Raw genomic sequence first — 24098 nt, 5'->3', positions numbered from 1 at the left:
GATGGTTGGCGGTACTGATAAATCCTCAATAGAAAAACGATATGAAATGTTTCATAATTAGGTCCATTCCTAATGTGTTTACGCTCACCTGTACACACTGACACACACGCGTACGTATGTAATGCATATAAAGTAGCCTTATCGGTGCGCGAGTATACACAGGAGACACGCTCTATTAATAAAGTGTCAATCAGCAAGTCAGGCCTCACACTGATGTTCAAAAGAAAGGTGCTCATTGCTTCATCACTGCTCTATTACCATTAACGCCTTGACAGTTTTGCCAGGTCCTGTCACATCTGCACTTTTTCCACCTGAACAAACAGGAATAATAGAGCAGCAGGCTGATATGCATTAGAAAAAGAGAGAGAGAAGACGAAAGAAAGAAGGTATAATCCCTAATTCACTGGGAACAGACAGTGTGATTCTTCACCCTCCCACAGAGACAGGAAGCGCTGCAGGAAATTAGCTGGAAATGATATTCACAGCCTTCTGTCAGCTTCTGAAATCCAGGACTGCGTCAGCTCACATGAATAAAAATACACGATAAAATACAAAACAAAGTGCGCAATCATGTTTGATCGCAGCATTGCTCTGGCTTTCATACTACACCACGTTCTCCCGATAAATCCGCTCAGGAACCTGAAGGTACACATGAAACCTTTTGGAATTCTACCAAAATTGTGATTATTATGGTATGCCTGTCATTTACCATTAATATTAGTTACCTCTACACCTGACTAAAACTTTAATGAAATAAAAAAAAAACAACAACAAACATGAGCGGCGCTGCAGAAATGTTTAATATCAATACTGTTCATTGTAGGGTGTAGAACCGGATTGATGGCTACAGTCACTTTAAAAAGTTACACAAGAGGCATACGTTAATAAACGGTAACAAGGCCAGTTATACAGTTCAGTAGGTTTTCATAATATGAGCCTTGACCGTGTTAAATATCAACCACGTCTTTCAGCCTAAAAGCAACCTGTGTCACTGTCCCACCAGTAACATAACAGTGAACAGTGCCACGCTCAGGGAATATAACCATCATACAGTAGATTCCACCTTTGGGAATATGGAGCGAGCACTGTGCACATAATGCACAGTGGTCAAACTGGTAGCGTTAACATGTACTAACAATAATTACTGTAAGGTACTACAGTAAAGCTCAGGGGTGGACAAATTATTATCCTGGTTGCCTGGGACAAACAGATTTCATGTTGGGTTATTCCTTTTTTTTATTATTCATAGTTTCCCAATGTCCAAAAACTAGAGAAAGAAACCCTACTTCACCCAAAAAAATAAAAAAAATAAAATAAATAAAAAGTGGTATGTTTGGTATGTTTAAACCTCACAGTGGTGCGACACACCTTAAAACACGTGCTCCTGAATCCCGTCGCCTGCCGCACTACGCACATCAGCCAGGGCACAATCTGGCTGTCGGTAGAGCAACGATTTCTACTAGAACCAGGAACATGCAGGTATGTGGAACCCCTGATGAAATTGAGCAGTAATAGCACGATAAGTCACCTCACAGTTAAACATATGAAGAGATAATAAAGAAGCTAGCTAGACTAGCTTCTTTATTCTCTCTTAAATAAATAATATTTTTATTTGCAATGTAAGGAGAACACCACAGCTCATAGCAGTCTGTACTGTTCTTCTTGTTGTTGCTGTTGCAGTCAAAAAGGCTTGATACTTACTTTACTTTCAACTTTACTGTCCGTCTACGGTAAACTATTTTTGCAGCAAAGTACCATGCCATAACCACATCATACAAAATTCTAATAAAAAGTTAAAAGATTGCTTTTTTTTTCCCCCAAACTTTGCGATGCAACTTGTGGAGTTTTTGTGTATTGACAAAATTACAATTGCACGAAATCTTTTGCAGTGATGTTTGCTGATAAATGAGAGCTTCTAGCTGTATTCATGTTTGACGCATGTGTATCGAAGAGGGCTTTGGCTGAATGTGCGTTGTGATGAGGTCACAGGACCTGTCTTGGTCCGAATCTGCGGTAACGTTGAAAAATTGCAAGCTCCTCCGCAAAATCACAAAATCCTGGAGGCGAAACATTTAGCGCTGACTTGTTGACATATTGGTGAGGTCACAAATACGATGTGTACATCAAACACTTCTCCAGGACAGGATAAGGAATATGGCAGCCCTGTAGTAATGGCATAACTACCCACCTAACTCACACATACACCATTATATTACTTTAGCTACCAGTTTAAAGTGTACCGAGCACACGTTAGTTTCCATTGGCCTGGTTGGCTAGCTAATGAATTTATCACTCGGCCATCCCTGCATTATTTTGTTTCACAGCAAATTAACCATTACTATAAGAAATCCATAGTATATCCGAGTAAGCTTACAGTGAACTAGAACACATTTCCAGAAGGGTGAACGCAAGAAAGAAAAGATTCATTTGTATTTGCTTCATTTCCCAAATCTCCAATAGAACAGCCTGGAGGACACGCTGCCGCCCACACAGTGTAGACACGCTCTCTGGCACTGCTTGGAACATACAAAGGCTACATTATCACTAGAACTGCTGCCTCAACAACAATGCTCGCTTCCGCTCCGTCACGGCCTAGCACATGGACTCCAGACTCCCAAAGAAATGAGAAGTGGCCGCAGCCTCAGAGGAGGGGACGTACAGGAAACAGTGCTGATCTGCTGAGATGAATTTCCTGTACGGCACCATTGGCGCACCTGCAGCCAAAAGCTTTTGGAGTTTGGCGCGCGTCCAGGTGGTGCTTAAAACGTAAGAGAACTGTAAATTCTTGACGAGTGTATGAGCTGAATAAAAGAGGTGAAGGGAAAACCACAGAGCTTCCCAGCATGAGTACTTAAGAAGGACAGTGGGGAGAGAGTGGGGGTGGATGTGGGGTCAGAGATGCCATATAGCTGTGTGTTTGTCTGTGTAATCGGGGTTTCCTGGGTGATCCCCAACTGTGTCATGGGTAAAAACTGGTTATTCTCTGAGTAACGATTTACTGCTAGGAGTCACTCATCTCTTCATTCCATGAGCCTCTCTCACTCTTTCATTCCCATCATGTAGCTCACGCCATTCATACAACTTGACTCACCGCGCGTGAAAAAAAAGACCCCTCGACCCTCTCGCTCACTTCCTTAACAGATGTCTTGGGTTACTGGCGCTCTCTGTGTGTGAACCTGATCACTGTCAGAAGAGTCACAGCTCATGGGAAATGCTGATGTAGAGGCATACAGGTCTTCGCATACGACACCATGTTATCAGATTAATCGTGATGTCTGATTATAAAGACTGGCCTAAACAAACATGGCCACTAACAACCTCTCCATACATCATATTATTTGCGGTGTTCTAATCAGAAGGTAATTGTATTTTTAAAATTGTATTATATTTTTTAAATTGTGTACAACAAATGTTCAGAGGTGTTCTGAGGTCAACTGTTTCAGTCAAATTTAGGAAACGAGTCTCTTGTATGCAAAATGAAGGTGACCCTATCACTCTATTCATCAGAATAGATCGAAAGATTGATAACCAGGGTTGCCAGGTCTCAGCACAAATTCTCTAAAATGCTCAAAAAGACCAGAAACTATCCCAAAAAGGTTCAGTTTCTTTTTGGGGGAAAAAAGGGGAAGCATGTTTCTTTCATTTCCACAGTTTCTGTATTAAAAACAAGGTCACTGTAGTGCGCACACATTTCTGATTTGCAGTACTGGCAATGTACCTCCATAAATCAACCTTTCCCAATCCCAATCTTTGCAATATATCTTACAACCAAATTATTTCTGTACGTCATATATATCATAATCTATCTGCATTTACACTGTATAACAATAAAATGTTTGTAAAACACAGAGAGCTATTTTTAAACTAGCGACCCCCCCACCCAAAAAAAAAAAAAAATAGCCACCCACAGACTTCCTTTTCTCACCCGCAACCTGGTGTGAATGAGCATAAAAGGACCAAACTGATAAACTAGCAATTTCTTTTAGTCTCGTAGCTAGCTGCGCCTTTTTTATTCATGCTCGCGTGTTGTCAGAAGCCGTTCTACGGTTCGAATGAAGTTGCTAAGCTGAAAAACTACAGCGGGAGAGTGAATAAACGAATGTCATGGAAAGGTCATGGTGTATGACGGCGCTGGAAAGCGGGTTAAAAATATTTCTGTTTTAAAATGCTGCCTAATAAGACTGACATCTTTTAAGGAAGTGGTTACTCGGGTATCTGTCTCTAATAATGCAATTTGTAGCTCAATTAATAGTATTTGTCCCCCCCCCACCTAGGTTTATTATTACATGGCTTTACAAAACAGTTAGACACATCATAAAAATAAATGTAAAATATCTGCATGTAATGAAATATTCATTCATTCATTCATCTACAAGCATAAGCGCTTGATCCAGGTCAGGGTTGCGGTGGATCCTATCTCAGGAAACACCTCTGGGGAAAATGCAGGGAAGCGTTTTCAGGAGGTAGGATGAAACCAGAGGAAACCCACACGGGAGAACATGCGAAGCTACACACGGTGAGTAACCCGAGCTCAGGATCGAACACCGGATCCTGGAGCTGTGAGGAAACGATGCGGAAATATTCATTTTGCTCAATATTAGACTTTACATGCATTGGAGGGGAAAACTGTCTCTAGACACTTTACACCATGATGAAATTCTGCACAAGGTTGATGAAGACTGATTGTGTCTCATTTCTGTGGTTGAGATGAGCACTCTGGGAAATCTTCTACTTAAAGTCCTATTTGCTGTCATTTCGCTGCAATACGTAAGACCGCTTTTTCCCGCTGAACATCTTCTCCTGCCCCAATGTCAGCGATGTTTGACCAATGACACGTGCCTTCCTGTGTGTGCTGGTAAAAATCCAGGACAAGGGTTTTCCCTGACCCTGATTCACCCCTACTCACTCACTAGGATCAAGTCCAAAATTTCAGAACGTAGCCTGTGTTGGTCATATTATAACCTCTCAAAGCCAACAGTGACCAAAGTCATCACTCTGAGAAGAACCTTATCTAATCCAATATTCGTTTTCTTAATGCAAATAAAGAGTCTGAGGCCACAACCCACAGACAGAGCTCAGACTCACACATACTTCTGCCAGGAAGTCGAGGAAGCAGAGTGACATCACGGTCGTGTGAAGGACACTGCGACATGGTTCCTTCCTGTACAAGTGTCAGTGTCCACGGAGATAAAATCTGCACGCGCTCAGAACGGAGTGCGAGCAAGAGTTCTCTGGTAGGAAACTACTTTCTGCATGCCACGCAGAATAATTGTGTGCGTGGGTGTGCACGTTTTTATATCTCACTGGAGACCAACCATGCCCACAAGGTTAGGAATATCTGACAGTTTTGATCTTGTGTTGACATTTGGCTGGCATAATACTGAACTGTATCGTTATCTCCAGATCCATGAGTTTAATACAGGTCATTTTACAAAAAGATGTGACTGCTCTGCAACAAACGAGCCAACGAGAGAAACGCAACAGGTAAAAACGAGAACAGCGTACCAAACTGAACATCACGATCACGTGACAGGATGAGTCAATACGCTCGACTTAATATGTCAACATAAAACATTTTAAAATATGCATGTATTAGAGATCATATAGGCCTACTGCAAACACTGTTCGTAAACAAAGGGACGGATAAAGTTTGTTAGTGCTGCATCCTGTTTCCTGGCACAGTGCTGTTAAAGCAAGCTGATTGGGCACTGATCACTTTAGGAAGCAGAAATAAAAAAGGACTTGGTTACAGCGTGAGCAGCTGCACTGTTTTCTCATGATTGTGTATGAACACTGCCACAATGAGATGCAGGAGGCCTCACATACGGATGTTATGGTAAAGAAATGGAGCTGGGAATGTATAGTTACAGCATGCTTCTCTCTCACTCATACACAGGATGTCCCAGAAGTCTCTGTGCGTAAGGGAAATGAACACTTTTTAGCAAAATGTCTTCCAAGATTTTTCATACTCTGTTATTTTATCAGTATTAATATTTGTAATACATTAATATAAACCTTGCGGTCGGAGCTACAGTCCGAGTCGCGCTGTTATAGATGATTAGAAAATATAAAAAACACCTTCTGACAAATCAGCAACTATTGAGTTTCTTTTTTGTTTGTTTGTTTTTTTTTTGGGGGGGGGGGGGGGGGGGGGTTCTTTAGATTCTTCTCAAATATTCAACTACTCTATAAGTATCAGCTTTTCTCTTCAGGTGCTCCCTCATGCAAGCGCTGTTGTGCCAAGCTAATTCATATTTACATACAACACACTGAATGTCACCGCTTCCCCCAAACATGCAGTTTTATCAACCGTCCTGATTTGCTCCACATTTTCAGCTGGATGTAGAACTTCTTTACAGTGAAATATAAAAACCTGAGCGCTGGGAATTTAAATAAATAAATAAATAAATAAATAAAATACGATCTTACTGCCATCAAACGGAAGACATTTTACATGTACATTTACGGCATTTTGGCAGACGCTCTTATCCAGAGCGACTTATATTCATCTCATTTAAACAACTGAACAGTTGAGCGTTAAATGCATTGCCCAAGGGCCCAACAGTGGCGGCATCGCAGTGCTGGGGCTTGACCTCCTGACCTTCTGATCAGTAACCCAGAGCCTTTAACCACTGAGACACCACTGCCCACATGTTTTATAGTATTAATGAATGTGTTAAAAATTCGAATTATAGCATTTTCAAATGCATTTCATTTGAATGTGTCAGACTGATTATTATGACATGCCGCTGCTATCAGGTGTTGCCAATATCCTGACTTTTTAGACCCCTTTAGCAGCTTTAGTTTCGTTTTTAAAAGAGGCTAGCGACAAACCAAGAGACGGTAGTTTTGAGCAGGCATTAGTGACTGTCCCGAAGTCCATACGGCTCTCCAGCTCACGTCACGGCTGCTGATGTACACGTTGAGTGAGCGGAATTGTCTCTGTGTGCTATATGTTATTTTATATATATATATATATTCTCCTCATGTACGCTTATTAGTAATTTGATATTCCATCGATCTTGATGAATAAATTAACATGCAACGTCCGTCTATACATCATCTAGAGACTTCTACTGACTTCCTCTGAAAAGCGCTGGCAATACTGGCTACTGTTTTTGCTGGCATGTTGTCACTAAATCTGAATATCGTGTAAAACTGCAGTCTTATAAAAATCTCCCAATATGCAAAAGATTATTTTTCCATGACACAGCCCTATAGCCAGACAGTGACTGGAGCAAACATGTCTGGTAAAGGTTACTTGAGAACACTAGCTGATGGCTGAGGGCTAAAGCAACGAGTCTTTCGCTCTTGGGCCTCGTACTGCTGTGCCGAGACGGAGAGACTGAGAGGAAGGGTGAGAGAAAGTGAGAGGAGCGGATCTCTCCTCCTGCCTCTCTTCCTCTATTCTGTCTGTTCCGGTAATGAAACTGTTTATGGTGTGCCGCTCCCAGATCAATATGTGCTCCAGTAGAGCAGAGCTGCTTAAGGATCTACTCCAGGATCTCTCTTGCTCTCTTTCTCTCTCTCAGAAGAAGAAGAAGAAGGGAGGGGCGAGTCAGAGCACTTCCGCACTGTAGCTTAAGTAAATGCATCTGCAGTGTAATCAGTCTAATTAGGGACAAAGTTATCAAGGGGGTTCACACAGGATTATGATGAATCTAAAGATAAACACGCATAGGGGTGTTTTTTTTCGATCAATAACCTCACGGTTGAAGCAGGAAATGGGTCTGTTTGGGGTATGAGGTCATTTAAATAGTTACATTCAGAGCACTCTTTTTTTTTTTTTTTTGCAGAACGGACCATGTGCATGTGTAGGTGTCTGCGTGTGTGTATGTGACCATGTTCTGTTTTTATACCTTAGTTTCCCCACAAGCATAGAAATAACTGACGGTTTTGACTGTGTGGGTCCGTTTTGGTTTTTTTAACTAAATGTAAAAACTAAAAAGGCCATTTGGTTACTAAGGTTGGGTTTAGGGTTAGATTTAGATGTATAGCCAATGGAAGGTCCTCATAAGGATAGCAAAATGTGTGTGGTGAGTTTGTGGGTGTGGTTTAGAGGTATGGAAGCTAAACAACATGCCTCACAGTGGTATCTTACACTTCAACTGACAAGCAACGGAAGGACTAATGTGACTGGTACTCATGAGTTTAGTGGGAGTTCACTCTACTCGGAAACGGTGGAGGATTCGGTATCACTTCCAGGTGTGTGCAAAGATTACCACAGAGTTGGTTACACCAGGATCTCAAAGGGCCAAATGGTACTTGCGTCATCACGTAGTCATCACCAGACTTCCCCACAGCACCAGACCAACTGCGTACTCTGCATGCTAACATCTTGGAGCTGTTGGTTTTTTATTTTATTTTATCCATTGCCTGTCTTTAGGTCTTGAATGCTGCTCATGAGGCTAAGCTGAGTGTGTGTTTGTGTTTGTGCATGTGGTGGAGCCTACACGCTTGGAAATGACATGGATGTGCTTCATGTGGTTATTGAGGGGGCCACATGAGCCTAAAGGCAAAAATGTAGGCGCGTGCAGTCAGACACACACACACACACACACACACACACACACACACACACACCAATGAATCAACCACGTCAGCCAGACTCCCAACGGACCAGGGCTACAAAGGCACATCACTTGCGGACAAAACATCTCCAGACGATCTTTGCGCCCCCCGCTTCTTAAAAAAAACACTCCCACTCTGACATGCACATCTGCCAGCAGGAACTGAGCCAACCTACAACACAAGCACTGACATCAAATGGTGGACTCATTAAAGAAAAAACACACACACACACACACACACACACACACACACAAAAGGCCCATTTTCTTACTCCACCATCCTTTTTTTTTTGGTCACTAAATGTAATTTTATACTTCGCGCTCCAGCTGTCAAGATTATTATTGATTTTTGCCCTTGGCATTCCAAATCAGTCTTGACGCCTCACCTGCTCCACTGGAGTAAAGCTGGCGCTAGCGAGACGTACAGAGGCGCTCCGAGACATACGGGCGTCCGGGCGGAGCTCCGATATCGGAGACGCTGCTGCATATTCGCACTGCAAGTCGAAACTTATAAACATTAGGAGACGCGACCGACCCTGAAACTACACGAAGAGAAAGGAAACGAGGAAACCAGATGTCGTGCTGTTTAACACACAGACAAATAAAAGCCGCTCTGTGATTAGGAAATGCTGCGCTGTGTATTCATAGAAGTCTGCTCCATTCGCGAGACTCTGTGCGCTCAGGGTTTGATGCCACGGCTTTTCCACATGACATCAGCCGAAGAGAAACAGCCCCCACCCCAGCTGTTTGGGGAAAAGGCAGGAGTGGCTGAGTTTACTCATGGGGATATTTGTCGGAAGAGCAGAGTAGCAAGTATATATGTATACACACACACACACACACATATACAAAGGTGTGTGTGTGTGTCATTTAAAGTGGATGGACGCATGTGTTTGTGCGTCTGTGTGCGTGTTTCAGGTGATGGGTGGCCCTAAGGAGGACTGACGTGTGTGCTTATGTTTGTATGTGTTTGTGCCTGTGCAAGCATGTGTGTGGGGTGATAATAAGAGGGTATAAGTAGAAAGGAAACACATGAACAGGATGTAACTGGGTTTTTCCCCCTCCCTGCGTTTACTCGCTCTGTTCCCAGAATGCTTAACCTCCGGCCGAGAGCAAGGAGCAACTTGCCCTGCTGTTCTAAAAACAGACCTACAGCGGCTTTCACCTACTGAACTCGGACCTGCACGCTCTAATCTACACCTGATCTGCGGTTTAAAGGGATAATGATATTCATACAGCAAGAGCACACCCAGTACCTCATGTCTAATATCTGATCATCCTCATCATCATCGCTCGCAGGCTTTTCGTTCAATAGCAGATGTTACGTGAGGCCTGAACCCTCGAAATGGAAATGTGAGGGTGAGCACACGTTCCTCCAGAATATGTAAAGCAGACACCCGAGTCTTTTTCGACGTCACAGGATGTGATTTTAGGATTGTGCTATCTGACTGAGGATGCTTTCACACCTTATTACTTTGCTATGTCAAAATCAGAGCAAAATTTACTCTGTTGGTTTGCTTGATATTTGGTTTGGTGTCGTTCGACACTGCACATAATTTACAGCAGTAGATCCGCATACTGCAGGTGGCTCATTTAGCAGCTCTACAGGAAAAAAAAAACACTCATCATGTTTGCTTCACTTCCTGTAGGTTGGGTCTGATTCGAAGCCTTTTTTTTTTTAAAAAAACCACTGAATCACTCAAGTTCACCTGGGGCCGGACTGACACCACCCCGCTCAGACGGTCTCCGGTTGGTTTTGGTCCACACCAGGGTGTGATTACTGGGCTTTCACCTGCACACCACAGAAGAAAACACCAGGGTTCAATTCAAACCCCCAAAACGTAAGGTTCGGTTAAAGAAGCGCTCGTCTTTTGCTGCGAGACCTCACTCTGTCCGTATCACGTCATGAATTCGACGTGATTCACAGCCACCCTGAAACCATTCTGCACCCGTAGTACTGTGAAGAGCTCTAGAAACACGTACAGCAGGTTCTTCTGAAGTATCAAGACTTTTTAATAAACGTGGAAACCTTCTATTGTATGTCTTTCTAAAGACCGTTAATCTTTAAGATGTTTCGGCAGATGGACGAACCAAAAGAAGCCTTTAGTGTGCTAGATGGAAACTTTGACTTATGACTGAAGTATACAGCTGCCTTTAGTCTCAGTTTATGTCCTACAGACGCCCACGTTTCTCTAGAACCACTCCGGACTAACAGCGAGAAGCAAGAAGAAGAAGAAACCAAGCCAGTCTACCCACCCAGTGAGAACACAGCCAATTCTGCTCTCAAAGACTCCAAGCAACACAGCACAACTTCCATGAACTTTCTATGTTAATGCGGGGTTTTTTTTGTTTGTTTTTGTTTTTTTACAGAGCAGCAGCAACATGTAGAAAGAGTAGACAGCAAAGAGAATTCATCATCATGTGTGCCAGCTGATCATAAGTACTCCGAATGTTAATTATAGAATTAGTTATACGGGGGGATAGCATGTAAGAACATGTAAGCAGCGTGCATATGAGGAGGTGAAAAAGAAAAAAAAAAAGGGAAAAAAAAGGGTCTTATTTTAGAAAGTCTTGTTTCAGTCAGAGAGACATTTCGGCACAAAGGGCCCCCTTTTGAGGGCACGTTGTACACATGCACAGCGAAAACAACTCGTCTCTGAGAGATCACTCATGACACACTGGTAACGCCGTCCTGACATGTCTACCCCAGCAGTTTTATGTCAATCCACAGCTCCGAACCCTGGTGTCACATCAGTCTCATGATGTCCTGAGTGTTAATCAGAGACAGTGTTTAAACAGATCTTTCTACCCTACCATTCAGTGCAACTGAAGAAGTGCCTCGAATAGTGAAACAGCTTTGATCTCTGAAACACAAACCTAGTCACTAAGACACTATGCTCGACATGATCTGGATGACTGAAAACCTTCAAAAGACAAAAAGAGAAAAAAATAGGACAGGGCAGAGCCCCCTTATAGACGAGAACATCTGGTCAACGGGCCCCTGCTCCGGTGTCGTTTGAACTTCACTGAGTTGGTGTGTGTGTGTGTGTGTGTGTGTGTGTGTGTGTGTATATATGCAGACGTGTGTTGGATGCAGCTGTAAGGGGGCTGGGGTAATGTGTAGGGGGTTGCGGGGAGGCGCAAATAGTAGTGAGGGGGCCCGTTTGGGACGCAGGCCCTTAGATGAGGAAGGACATACTTTCCTTTCATCCCTTCTGGGGTCATTAACTTTGAAGGCCTTGGGACTTTAGTCTGTAAATAACTAAAATGAGCAGCAATCTAGTGTAGTTTGGCTCCCTGAAAAAATTAAATCTAGGGTGGGTCAGGACATTTTTCTCCAAATGGAGTACGAGTATATAAATACATAAATAAATAAATGACACCGAAACGAGTAACCTACTTAGTATTAAGCAATCAGGGGTGTCATGGAACATTTTATTCTGCACTGTGTGTGTCCCACAGACTACATAGTGGCCATGAAATGCACATAGAGTCATGTGAAAAAAATAAGTGCACCCCATGGAAACTTTTTTTTTTTTGACATATTCAGACAAGCAAACATTTGCTCCTCATTGAAACAGTGCCTATTAATAACAGTAATGCCCTCTATCAAATGACACATAAAATTGACATTTTGTAGTAATTTTTCACTATTTAAACAAACAAAAAACTGATGAATCACATGTAAAAAGTAAGTACACCCCTACTACATTTATCATACCTTCAAATCCATAGAATTAGAATCAGGTGTTGAAGATTGGGTGCCAGTGATTAGAACCTGCTTAGGGAGTGCAGGTGGAACCTGTCTCATTTATACCCCTCTCATATCTAGTGTTCCCTTTGTTATTGAGGTGTGTGGTGTCATCAAGATCTAAAGACATCTATAAGGTCTTCAGTAAAAAGGGTGTGGATGCCTATGAGTCTAGCAAGGATTTAAAAAGATCTCAAACTTATTTTAAATCATTCCACTGAAAAAAAAAAATGAAAAAAAAAAAAAAAAAGCTACAATTGGTGCAGATTTCAAACGACTGCCAATTTAGTAAAGGACTGGCTGCCAGGGAGGGCTTTCCACTAGATTTTGGAGCATGGCTGTGGGATTTGTGCTCATTCAGCCACAAGAGCATTAGTGAGGTCAGACACTGATATTAGGAGAGAAGGTCTGGTGTGCGGTTAGTGCTCGAGTACATCTCAAAAGGTGTTCAATGGGGTTGAAGTTAGGGCTCTGAGCAAGACACTAGAGTTATTCCACTCCATCCTCGTCTCCAAACCATGTCTTCAAGGAGCTCGCTTTGTGCAAAGGGGCCACGGTCATGCTGGAACAGGTTTGGGCCTCTTAATTCCAGTGAAGGGAAATTGTAACGCTACAGCATACAAAGACATTCTATACAGTTCTGTGCTTCCAACTTTGTGGCAGCAGTTTGGCCAAGATCCACATATGGGTGATGATCAGGTGTCCAAAAACCTTTGCCCATACAGTACCAGTTTAAATATGTCCAGATCACTGTTATTTCATGTTGTCTGTTCATTGGCGTGGTGCATAGTATCATGTGGGCAAGGATTTTGCTTTCAAAACAATTTTACCAGTATGAGTAAATGAGCACAATATTAGACAGATACAGATACTAGTACTGGTATTGATGCTTTCTGGTCAGGACCGCCTTGACCAAAATTTTGGAGCGTTTAAAATATACTTAAGTAGAAAGATTTCACAATGAGCACTGGAATAACTCCAGTCAGGGTCTAACATGGGGGGAAAAAATCATGGTACAATCATGGTACAAGGTCACATTTTCAAAAAGAATGACTTCGAATAACATTTGGAAAAATGTGACACGCAAGCAGTTTAGAACAGTGTGTACTCCTTATTCATCAGGATATAGGCCTTTGACATTTGGTTATTGCGCTTTCGTCCCTTTTGGCTCTGTTGCTCAACGTTGATTTTGGGGGGGGGGGGCTGGGGGTGAGAGCCAAACTCATCTCTCCAAACGCTTTATTTGTAGAGTTTCACATCCACCGCTTTCTTTTTCCAGTCCTGTCTGCACTTTCGTTTCATCTTCAGCTCTGAGTCAGACAGAGAAGCACATAGGCGCAAAAAAAAAAGTAGTGAAAACGATTAAAACGGATGCTCAGCCACAGCATGAAGGGAAAACAGTATAGAAAAAGGCAGGGTCTCCCCAGATTTTTGATCCTGACAATGTCAACCACACACGTTTCACATGTTTATTCATCTGTTCAAGCAGGAAGGTTAAGGTAAAGCCTTAAATATAATGCATTCTTAATTCCTTCATATTTCCAAACACAGTCGCTGCACAATACTGTTAAGCAGAACGAAACAATTTAAATAATGCAATCCCGATTCCTAGGAGGGAAAGGAAATAAGTTGCTGGGTGTGTTGGGTGTGCACCAATTGCTCCTTAGCTGAATAATTCAGTTAATTAAGAATCATTTTAGGAATGTTTGTGCACAGATCTGCCTGCCCTAAACACATTAACTTCTAACTGCCCAGGTTTAAGCACCAGCTTTAATATTATTCTCAAAAGGCAAGTGGAAACTCGTTAATATTTTAGCACATCAGCACAGTACTATTTAAAAAAAACATGAAAGTAAATATATTATACACAGTTCTCAAATATAGCTGTACTAGTAGTAATGGAACAGTCAGGAATATTTAAAATAAAAAAAAATAAATAAAAATTATAAAATTATTTATTTATTATGACTGAATTTGTTATGAATCTTCTGATCATTAACTGACATTTTTAGGTTTTTGCAAATTTTGGTAAAACAGCTATAATAAAAGAAAATCATAAATACACGTGTCGACCAAACAGAAAATTTAACAACATAGAAAATTCGAGTGAGATTGACACAAGTGCCTCATTATTGTGTGTAATTTATTTGTGTCTAATTTCTTTTTGGGGTTTTTTTGCTCGACTTATAAATGTAAAATAAAAAATACCAAGCTTTTTGCGATTTTATTTTGAATAATTTAGTCAATTATTTGTTTATTGACTGGAATTAATGCTTGTATTTAGCTTTAAATAATTATATCTGTATATTTTAAACAACTGGCTGTTGCACATTTTGCTAAATAAAGACACATTATATTTATACACACATACACACTACAGGTCAAAAGTTTGAAGACACTCGACTGAAATGTTTCTCATGATCTTAAAAATCTTTTGATCTGAAGGTGTATGATTAAATGTGTGAAATCGGTGTTGCAGACAAAAATAGATTTTATTTACAAAAAAATATATTTTGTAAACAGACGACTTGGGGTGAAATATTCCGGAAAGCAGCCGATAAGGGTCCAGCATCAGTGTGAAGTCCTTTAATATTGTTTAAAAAGCATCTCAGGGAGATTCCTCAAGAAATCGGTTGAGAAAATGCCAAGAATACAATTCTGGAAATTCTAGGCAAAAAGGGCGTCTACATTGAAGATGCTAAAATACTCCATTATTTTGATTTATTTTTCATTGATTTATTTATTTTTATCACAACATAATTCCTGTAGTTCCACTTGTGTTATTGCAGAGTTTTGATGACTTTCTATTTTTATTATTTTAAAATGTGGAAAAACTAAAATAAATATAAAAAATGAGTGTACAATCATACATATATATAAACAAATATATATATATATAAAATATACATATATATATATATATATATATATACACATATATATATATATATATATATATATATATATATATATATATATATATATAATATACATATATATATATATATATATATAATATACATATATATATATATATATATATATAATATACATATATATATATATATATATATATATATATATATAATATACATATATATATATATATATATATATATATATATATATATATAATATACACATATATATATATATATATATATATATAATATACATATATATATATATATATATATATAAAATATACATATATATATATATATATATAATATACATATATATATATATATATATATATATATATATAAAATATACATATATATACATATATATATATATATATATATATATATATATAAATATATATATATATGAAAACACACACACACACACACACACACACACACACACACACACAGGTTCAACCCCATAGCTGCTTGATTGTAGGGACTATCATGTCGTCCCGCTTGCATTAAGCTTGTCTTAAGTTGTAGTTCCTATTTTTATATATAAAGAAACATAGATGTTATATAGAAATATTTCAAAAACAAAAATATGCGACATGTCAAAATGTAAAAATATATACTATTGAGGCTATAAAGAATATAATGCAATTTCAGTCTGATGCACTTCATTTGGAAACAATAACTCATCCAGAAACACATCCACAGAGGGACTGTGCTTCTATATGTTTTTACATACACTAACCGCAACATGTATAAAAGCCACCAGTGTAATACTCCTCCTCCTCCAATGTCTAATGTGCTTGACTTGCTGTACGCTGGGAAGTAGTGGGTGGTGATGATTATGATGATGAAGCTCCAGGTTTTGCAACGTGTCGAACCTTTGCTGTTTACTCACAGCAGATGGTAGAGGGCTGAAAGGCGGGCAGCTCTAAACAACCGCCGCGCCGTGTTTATCTGTGCTGACAAGACTGAGGCCTGCCTCAAGCTCACTTAACGCACGCCTACACGCGTGGATGAAGGCGACGAAACGCTGTGATCGGCCGCACACTGATGGCTCCATGTTAATTATTTCAAGGCTGTTATGATAAAAGGTGACTGCAAAAGTACCTGAAATGTTCACAAAGTCATCTACTCTTCAACCTCAACATAACGTACTTGTTTAAAGGAACACTTGTGGTCAGGTTCGAACTATATGGCTGACACGGAAATATGAGCGTGGTGTCCAAAATAAAAAAATTTTTTAAAAAACACACACGAATGGAAAAACCTCACAAAGCCTTCAAGAGGTGTACAGAGCCTCAGCAAGCACGCATCTAATCAGTCGTAAGTGAAGGAGGTGGAATTCACAGCAAAGCGGACAGAAACAGATGGCAGCCAGGAGCGTACATTAGCCATCTCAGTGGCTGAATAATCCCATCCTTCCTCTGCACTTGCCTTGCTGACGGAGGCCAGAGAGAGAGGACCTGGACACATCTGTCCTTCCATTATCTACCCTCAGTGTATATCTGTGCTCCATCTCAGAGCTGTGTGCTGCAGGGGAAAAGAAGAAAGAAAGAAAAAAAAAAAAAAAGACAAAAAAAAAAAAAAAAAGTCACAAATGCAACACGGAGCCCATTCTCTTTCATCTCTAGCTTTCCTAAAAACCAAACCAATCGTTCGGCTGCATAAGCTCAAGTGTCCGAATGAACTTTTGCATCTTTGTGAATATTCGGCTTCTCGCGGCCGAGCTCACCTCAAAGCCACTGCGACCTTTACAAGATTCGGAGCTCTTTCTGACACCAAGAGAACATGAGTAAGAAAACAAGCTTGTTTCCCCCTCAGTCAGACTTACTCTTATTTGCATGTTTACACATCAGATTCAAACTTCGAATATACAGACATACTAAGCCGTGACTGGCTGTCTAAACTTGCTGTCCATGTACGCAGAAGTGGAGCTAGAGTAAAAGTAGAGGTTTTGGGTTTTTTTTTTTAATCTGATTCGATTAACTGAATTAAGCTGAAGTGGGCAGCAGTAACCGTAATTAGTAAATTTCCTGTCGAGTCTTGTAGCATGTGTGTGAGCCCTGATTTCAACAGGGACGTGTCTTTCCTGTGCAGTCCCCGGGGGGTGGGGGGGACACAAACAACCATCAACTGAGATTTGAAAGTAATCCTGAAAGTGACGCGTTTGTCCAGTAAGTTGTGCTGTCTTCGTCCATCTCTAGCCGAGTGCGCCGTTAGATCTGCGCTTTGTTTTCAGGAATAATTGTTGCTAATGCATGTGAACCATGTCAAAGTCAGCCAGTAACAGTTAACGCTGCATGACACGCACTGTCAGCTTAGTAAGGTTGACCACATCGAATGCTGAGACAGAGAATAAGGGGGAGGGCCCTCTGTTAACCATCAGACACCATCAGCATTTTTAGATATCTATCGCAACTTTGTTGACAAGAGCAACAAAACTTTCCAATCAATGCATGTGGAATGAATGAAATTTTTTTAAAAAATGTATAAAATAAAATTTAAAAAAAAAAAAAAAAAAAAAAAAAAAAAAAAAAACACCACAATCCATGCTCTTTGTCCAACTAATTTCAATCTAAAGCCAATTGCCTCGCCTGGGCATGGAACTAGGCCGCTCTTTAATCTTAATTAGCATTAGGTAGGATTAATGAAATACCCTGCAGAGCAGGAAGATATTCAGCAAGCCCAAATGAGATTATATTATCATTTTACATATTAAAATAACGCCCGCTTACTAATATACTTGAGACACTAGGATGATTTCAGTGCGTACGCAGTAACAAACAGAAATATAAACAGAAATGATACTGGCTTGCTGTGTGTACGCAGAACGTAATTATTTCCTCGCAACATCTACACGTGTTTCTGCTGATTCCTTATTTCTCCAAATAAAGTGAGTGTGAGGCTGCATGGCAGGAATTACAGGATATTTACATCACACACGCACACATGGTTGGGATCAGGAGGTGTAGCATAATTACAAAAGCACATGCGAGGGCCTCTGCAGCGAGCTGATGTGTTCCAGCGCTGCATCTCCGCTCTCACCAATACGTTTCATTCGTTACAGCCTGTCTCCGAAGTCAAAGTAGGCTTCACCGAGACTTTTACACAAGACAGATGGACGCAAGTGGATGCAAAAAGCTGACAGCTAACAACATGGGAGAATTTTTTTTAAATAAATAAATACATTTTTAAAGAACATTTGCGGAGGATGGAGGTGACAGTGCCTCATCATCTTTTCACTCGTCTTGCCACCTTTTACATTTTCCTTCAAACATGGACACAGTAAATAAATTTTTTTTTTTTTTTTTTAAAAAGCATGTCTGTCCACTGTCCTCTCTTCTTTTGTTTACAGCGGGAGGTGTTCCCTTTGTGCAGTGAGGCCTGGAGGGCAGCAGAGTGTCTTTCCCGCTGGGGGGGGGGTTTAAACACACACACACACACACACACACACACACGGCAGAAGTGACAGACCTTCAGCGTAAACCTCTGCTGTGAACATGCAGAGTGTCACAGACACCGAGTACAGCAGTTTGTCGCGACAGTCTGTCAGCCAGAGACCTCAGGCTAGCAAATGCTCCTCTTACTCAATGCCAACACACACACACCTCATCCACTAGCCCATTTTTTCTTATCTCAATCACTTTAAACACAAAGGCAGCTCCTCACACACAACCCTGTTTTCTACATCACAGCTCCCCCAAACACACACACACACACACACACACACACACACACACACAAAGAACTGTGAGGTCAGGGTGAAGGATCGGAGCTGTCAATTCCCCCAAATTAAACACCCCTGCTGAGAGCTCTTCCACTATCCTCGTTGAGCCTCCACACGGAGAAAACACTGCGGAATGAACCAACGAGCAACAATGTTTCCTGGCAACATCTGAGGACTCACCATTCTTCATTTTTAACAGAGCCAAAACGAAGAATATGATACTATTCTTATTTAAACCAGATACTGGAAGTTACGTTTGGTTATCAAGAAACCAAGTTTTCCTTTTCGGTTACATTTTACGTGCACAGCATTTTGGCAGACGCCCTTATCCAGAGCGACTTACGTTCATCTCATTTAAACAACTGAGCAGTTGAGGGTTAAGGGCCTTGCCCAAGGGCCCAACAGTGGCGGCGACACAGTGCTGGGGCTTGACCTCCTGACTTTCTGATCAGTAACCCAGAGCATTTAACCACCGAGCCACCACTGCACACTGACAGAAACCGTGTCATTTTGGGTGAACTGCAAAAGCAGGCTTTCTTCTTCCCTCCAACTGCTTTGCGAGTTGCCTCTTAAGAAAAATGGCTGATCAACTTTGTTCTGCCTAGTTATAGAGCTCATAATGAAAACAGAAGCCTACAATTAATTAACCAGTTTACAAAAAAAAAAAATCAAGTGAATTAGCTTTTCTATGGCATCTTTAAAATGGTAATCATTAGAGGTCTATAAAAACTTCTAAACAACACATACATGCATACATACACACACATTATATATATATATATATATATATATATATATATATATATATATATATATATATATATATATATATATATATACACACACATAATAAATATACACACACATATATATATATATATATATATATATATATTTATTATGTGTATATAATATATATAAAATAAAAAAATATATATATTTATTATATATATATATATATATATATATATATATATATATATATATATATATATATATATATATATATAAATAAAATAAATATACATAATAAATATAAATAAAATATAAAAAGCCTGACTCTGAAGTTCATGACCGTTCTTATAATATGGATCTGCTTCATCTGTCAGACCTGCTTTTCTACGGTAATTAACAGTTCTTCACGCTAGCATTACACACCAAAGTGCAGTTAATGCACGGTATAAGAATAAGTCACATGATCTAAACCCTTTTCAGCCTTCGTCCTCCCGGAGGCATTATCAAAAAAGGAACAGGATCATCCAGGGATTACACATGAAAACCATGCTAACACCCAGGTACCCGTCAGCGTCAACAGAGGAAGTGCAAACTCTACAGGACTGTCCCGAAAAAACAAGAAACAAAACTTGCAACACAGGCACACCACATTCTCAGAACCAAGCTTGCTAGATTCCTCTTTGTACTGAAATACATCTGAGGGATAAAACTTTTGGTTTAATTACGCTCACGCAACAGGGAGGAAAAAGATGCGAAGCAGAGAGCCTACCTGTCCTGGGACTGCTCCTCGTACATCCTCTCCTTGCCCTCTTTAAAGAGACGGATTGCCCTTTTCGATTTCTTCATCAGGCTGTCGATATAGACTTTAAAGTAGTCGTTCTCGCTGAGCTGGGCCAGTTTCTGGTTCTCCTCGTACTTGCACAGGATCATCCTCAGGTGCTGGTACGTGTCCGGCAGGATGTCGAGGATATAAGGAGGGCTGTTTTTCAGCTGGAGCCTGGGATTCTGACACAGCCTCACCTAGAAGGAGAGCGCAATCTGACTTTGTGCATTCACTTCACATCTATATCTACTGTATATTCAGGCCTCGGTGACATAAAAGCTAGGTAAAAATGTATAGGGATGCTGCAAACACGCTGGCAAACGTGTTTAGACAGATTAAACTTAAAGCATACACACACAATCTTTCAACTGGAAACATGAACATAGTCTACCTTTAAAACTAATTTAAGGTACGCAATAAGGTCCACAATTGGACGTCTAGGACCTAAGTAAAAAGTACACCACATGCACCCTCCCAGGTGAAAGATCCAAATTAAAAGGTCGAAAAGATGTACTTTTGATGCCATCACCCCAGCAACAAGGAAAAGTACAGTGGTACAATCATTTCTGAGAGTGTGTGTGTACAACTGGTATAGGAGATTAATGTTAAGCTCTGATGTTTATTCACGGGGCTCTTGCCAGGTTTCTACTTTCTATATTCAGGTCTGAGGTTAATTTCATTCTAATTCACTGTATTATCAAAAGGAAGAGAAAAAAAATTGAGATATGCATGAGAGGCTGCAAATGAGGGAATGTCTTAAAGGGCGTGTGAAGTGCCTCGAATTGCACAGCGTTATTCAATAAGTTGACATAACTTCCAACGAAAAAGGAATAAAGGGCAAGACATATTGAGTGGCTCCTCCCCCTTTTTAGAGAGCCAGTAGCATTTCGTTTACTTCACAGTACAGCTATGCACAGCTATGCAGTACTTGACAGTTACGCTGCGTTTGTGTCGTATCGTACTTAATGTAATTTCGAGATTCCGAGAAGTGTTCACGTCCTCGTAGAAATCATAATTACAACCTGTAAACTAGGAATTATCAGAAAGCTCCGATATGTACCACCTGACAGCTGCAACATCATGCAGAAACACTCAAAATGCCGGCAGATTCCGCAGTAAAATGTATTTAAGGTGCTTATCTTGTAAATATTTGTGTAATAATCCCTATAATTGACGATTATTAATGTTTTAAGATTAATAAACGAAAGACATACAACAACACGGTTTAACATAATTTTGGGGTTGTCGAGATCATCATCATCTCGGATTAGTTTAATTCCGAGTCCGAGGACATGAACAGCTCAGAGTAGACCCGTCCGAGTTGTCATAATTGCAGTAAATCCGACATGGCGTGAACGCAGCCTTGGTGCCGTGGATTTTTAGAACGTTGGGGGCGGGACACTTCAGATTCTGGCGAGCGTTTGATTGGACAGAAAAGCTGAAGTGCAGAGTGATGTCATCAAAACCGTTGATCGTATTGGCAATAGAGACAGACTGTACATCTTCTAAAGGCAAATTTTGTCATCATTTTGACACACACTAGCTTTTAGAGAACCTCAGGGCTGACATATTCATACAAAAAGCCAAAAAACGTCAACATTTTGATTTCATGGGGACTTTGTCACATCCTCAGTGTCCTCGTTCTAGATTGCTGGTTTTCCCCCAAAACGGGCTTTTATTTGTCTTTGTATTCCAAACTTTTCCATGATTTCTAGACTTGCGCAAGAATCCTACTTGAAGAAGGCATGTGTTTATTGATGGGCTGTTAAGCTACATCCACAAACCTCTTAGGAGACTTGTGTTGCCAGATTGGATTATTTCACGCTCGCTTAGCATATGGAAAATTGCCTTAGGCGGGTTGTTTATTTATTTATTTATTTTATTTTATTTTAGGTGGAAAACGACTATTTTGGATTGTCTTATAACATACTTGCGGCTTTAAACCGCTACTGGGCTGGAAACCCGATCCACGCGGGCGACCGTGTAAATGACTTTGGATTCAGTTAGGGAAGGATAAAGCGATTGCGTCATCGCGAGTGGAGCCGGAAGCACAAAGCCGCACGCTTTTACCACTTTGTCCATGAGTTTCCATGTTTTTTCCACAGCTCGCCGGTCGGCCGCGGCCTGTTTCGGGGGTCCCACTGCGTCATGAATGGCGTCGATTATTCCCAAAATGCGCCCTTTCCTGGGATTCGGGGCGCGCGCGCCCACACTTCGGCCACCGAGAGCGGTTGCCATGTCCTCCTCACTGTAAAGAGGGAAAAGCTGTTAAAAGCGCAAAAGGACAAAATGACCAGCAACTTCAATATAATAGAAAGCGCGAGCTCACGTTGGCTAGGTCCGAAACCACACACACGCTATTAAATAGCATGTCTTTAAGACAAAGTCCGGCACAAAAAGCTCATATTAAAGATGTAGGCTACTATTTTGACACACTTTAGTGTTTTAGTGCTGGAGCGGTTTAGGACGGAGCCACTCTGACTTCTGAGGCACACTGGGCTACAAAAAAAAAAAAAAAAAAAAAAAAAAAAAAAAAAAAAAAAACACACACACAAACAACCACAGCGCTTTTTCTTTCTCTCTCTCTCTTTACGACTGTTACTAAGTAGCTTCACAAAAACTTTGTACGTCACTTCTTTTAACAGTTGGGATGCTGTGTAAAATATATACACACACAAAAGAACTTTAATTCCTTATTATTTTTTTCCCCTTTCGGTTTTTTCTCCAGTCATGACATTTTTCCTGAGAACACGGTTAGGTTACAATGTTTAAACTTCCAGCGAGGTTTATGTTTCAGTATTCACACGGACCACTTTAAAAAACAACACCAAAGCCACAACGCGACGTTCAACAACATCTGTGCGAACTCGGTCGCTAACCGACTAGCAGGGCGCGTTCACTGTTTCTGCCTGTTCCGTTGTGTTTTCTAGTTCTTCCATAAAACTCCAGACTTACTGCGGCAGAAGCGAAGGAAGAGAGCAGGAGAGAGGGAATGTCAGCGCTGACTTCCCGAGTTGAAGCGCAGAGGTCCCCAGCGACTAAATAAAAACGCGACGAAAACAACACAAACACATCTATCCCACGGTTGTGTCAGTAAACCCACATTATTCCGTAAATCCTTCCCAAAGAGAACTTTAAAAAAAAAAATTAATAATAATAATAATAATAATAATAATAATAGGCTAGTTTAAATTCTGTTTTATTTTCCTCGGTGTGGTGGTTAGCTAACGCTGCTCGTTTCCAAATCAGTACGCTTTAAAAGCCGTGCACGGGCTACGTCCCGCTCCGCTCCCTTCCAACACCAGCACGGGGCGGGGCTACGATGAGAGCTTCGCATTGGTGGGTGGGATTATGTAAATACAGGCTCCTTTCCACCAATCGCAGTCACGTGATAAAATAGGTACTTAATATTCATACAGTGACTAATGAAATGATGAGAAGTAATTGTGGGTGGTTGTTTATGAATATGTAGATTTTTTATGATCGTTTTCCAGTGGAAATAAATGATGTTGGGTGTCTTCATGTGACATGGGAGATTGATTAACTGAAATGAGTCAGATTTACC

The 24098-nt window shown here is 40.5% G+C and overlaps 1 protein-coding gene across 1 annotated transcript in view; it reads right to left on the bottom strand.

The window, feature by feature from the left end:
- cblb (Cbl proto-oncogene B, E3 ubiquitin protein ligase) overlaps positions 1 to 23822 on the bottom strand; it is a 94559-nt gene extending 70737 nt beyond the window's left edge. The window contains exons 1-3 of the mRNA XM_053645157.1: positions 23489 to 23822; positions 22604 to 22781; positions 20480 to 20730 (exon numbers count right to left, since the gene is read on the bottom strand). Of these exons, the coding sequence (XP_053501132.1) occupies positions 20480 to 20730; positions 22604 to 22771 (419 nt within the window). The 5' untranslated portion in view covers positions 22772 to 22781; positions 23489 to 23822. The remainder of the gene's footprint in view (positions 1 to 20479; positions 20731 to 22603; positions 22782 to 23488) is intronic.
- Between the last annotated feature and the right edge of the window lie 276 nt (positions 23823 to 24098).

The sequence above is a fragment of the Ictalurus furcatus genome, chromosome 16 (assembly GCF_023375685.1).
Source record: "Ictalurus furcatus strain D&B chromosome 16, Billie_1.0, whole genome shotgun sequence".
NCBI classification, from domain to species: Eukaryota; Metazoa; Chordata; class Actinopteri; order Siluriformes; family Ictaluridae; genus Ictalurus; species Ictalurus furcatus.
Note: the sequence above shows the minus strand (reverse complement) of the source record. Positions and strands in the feature narration are given on the sequence as shown.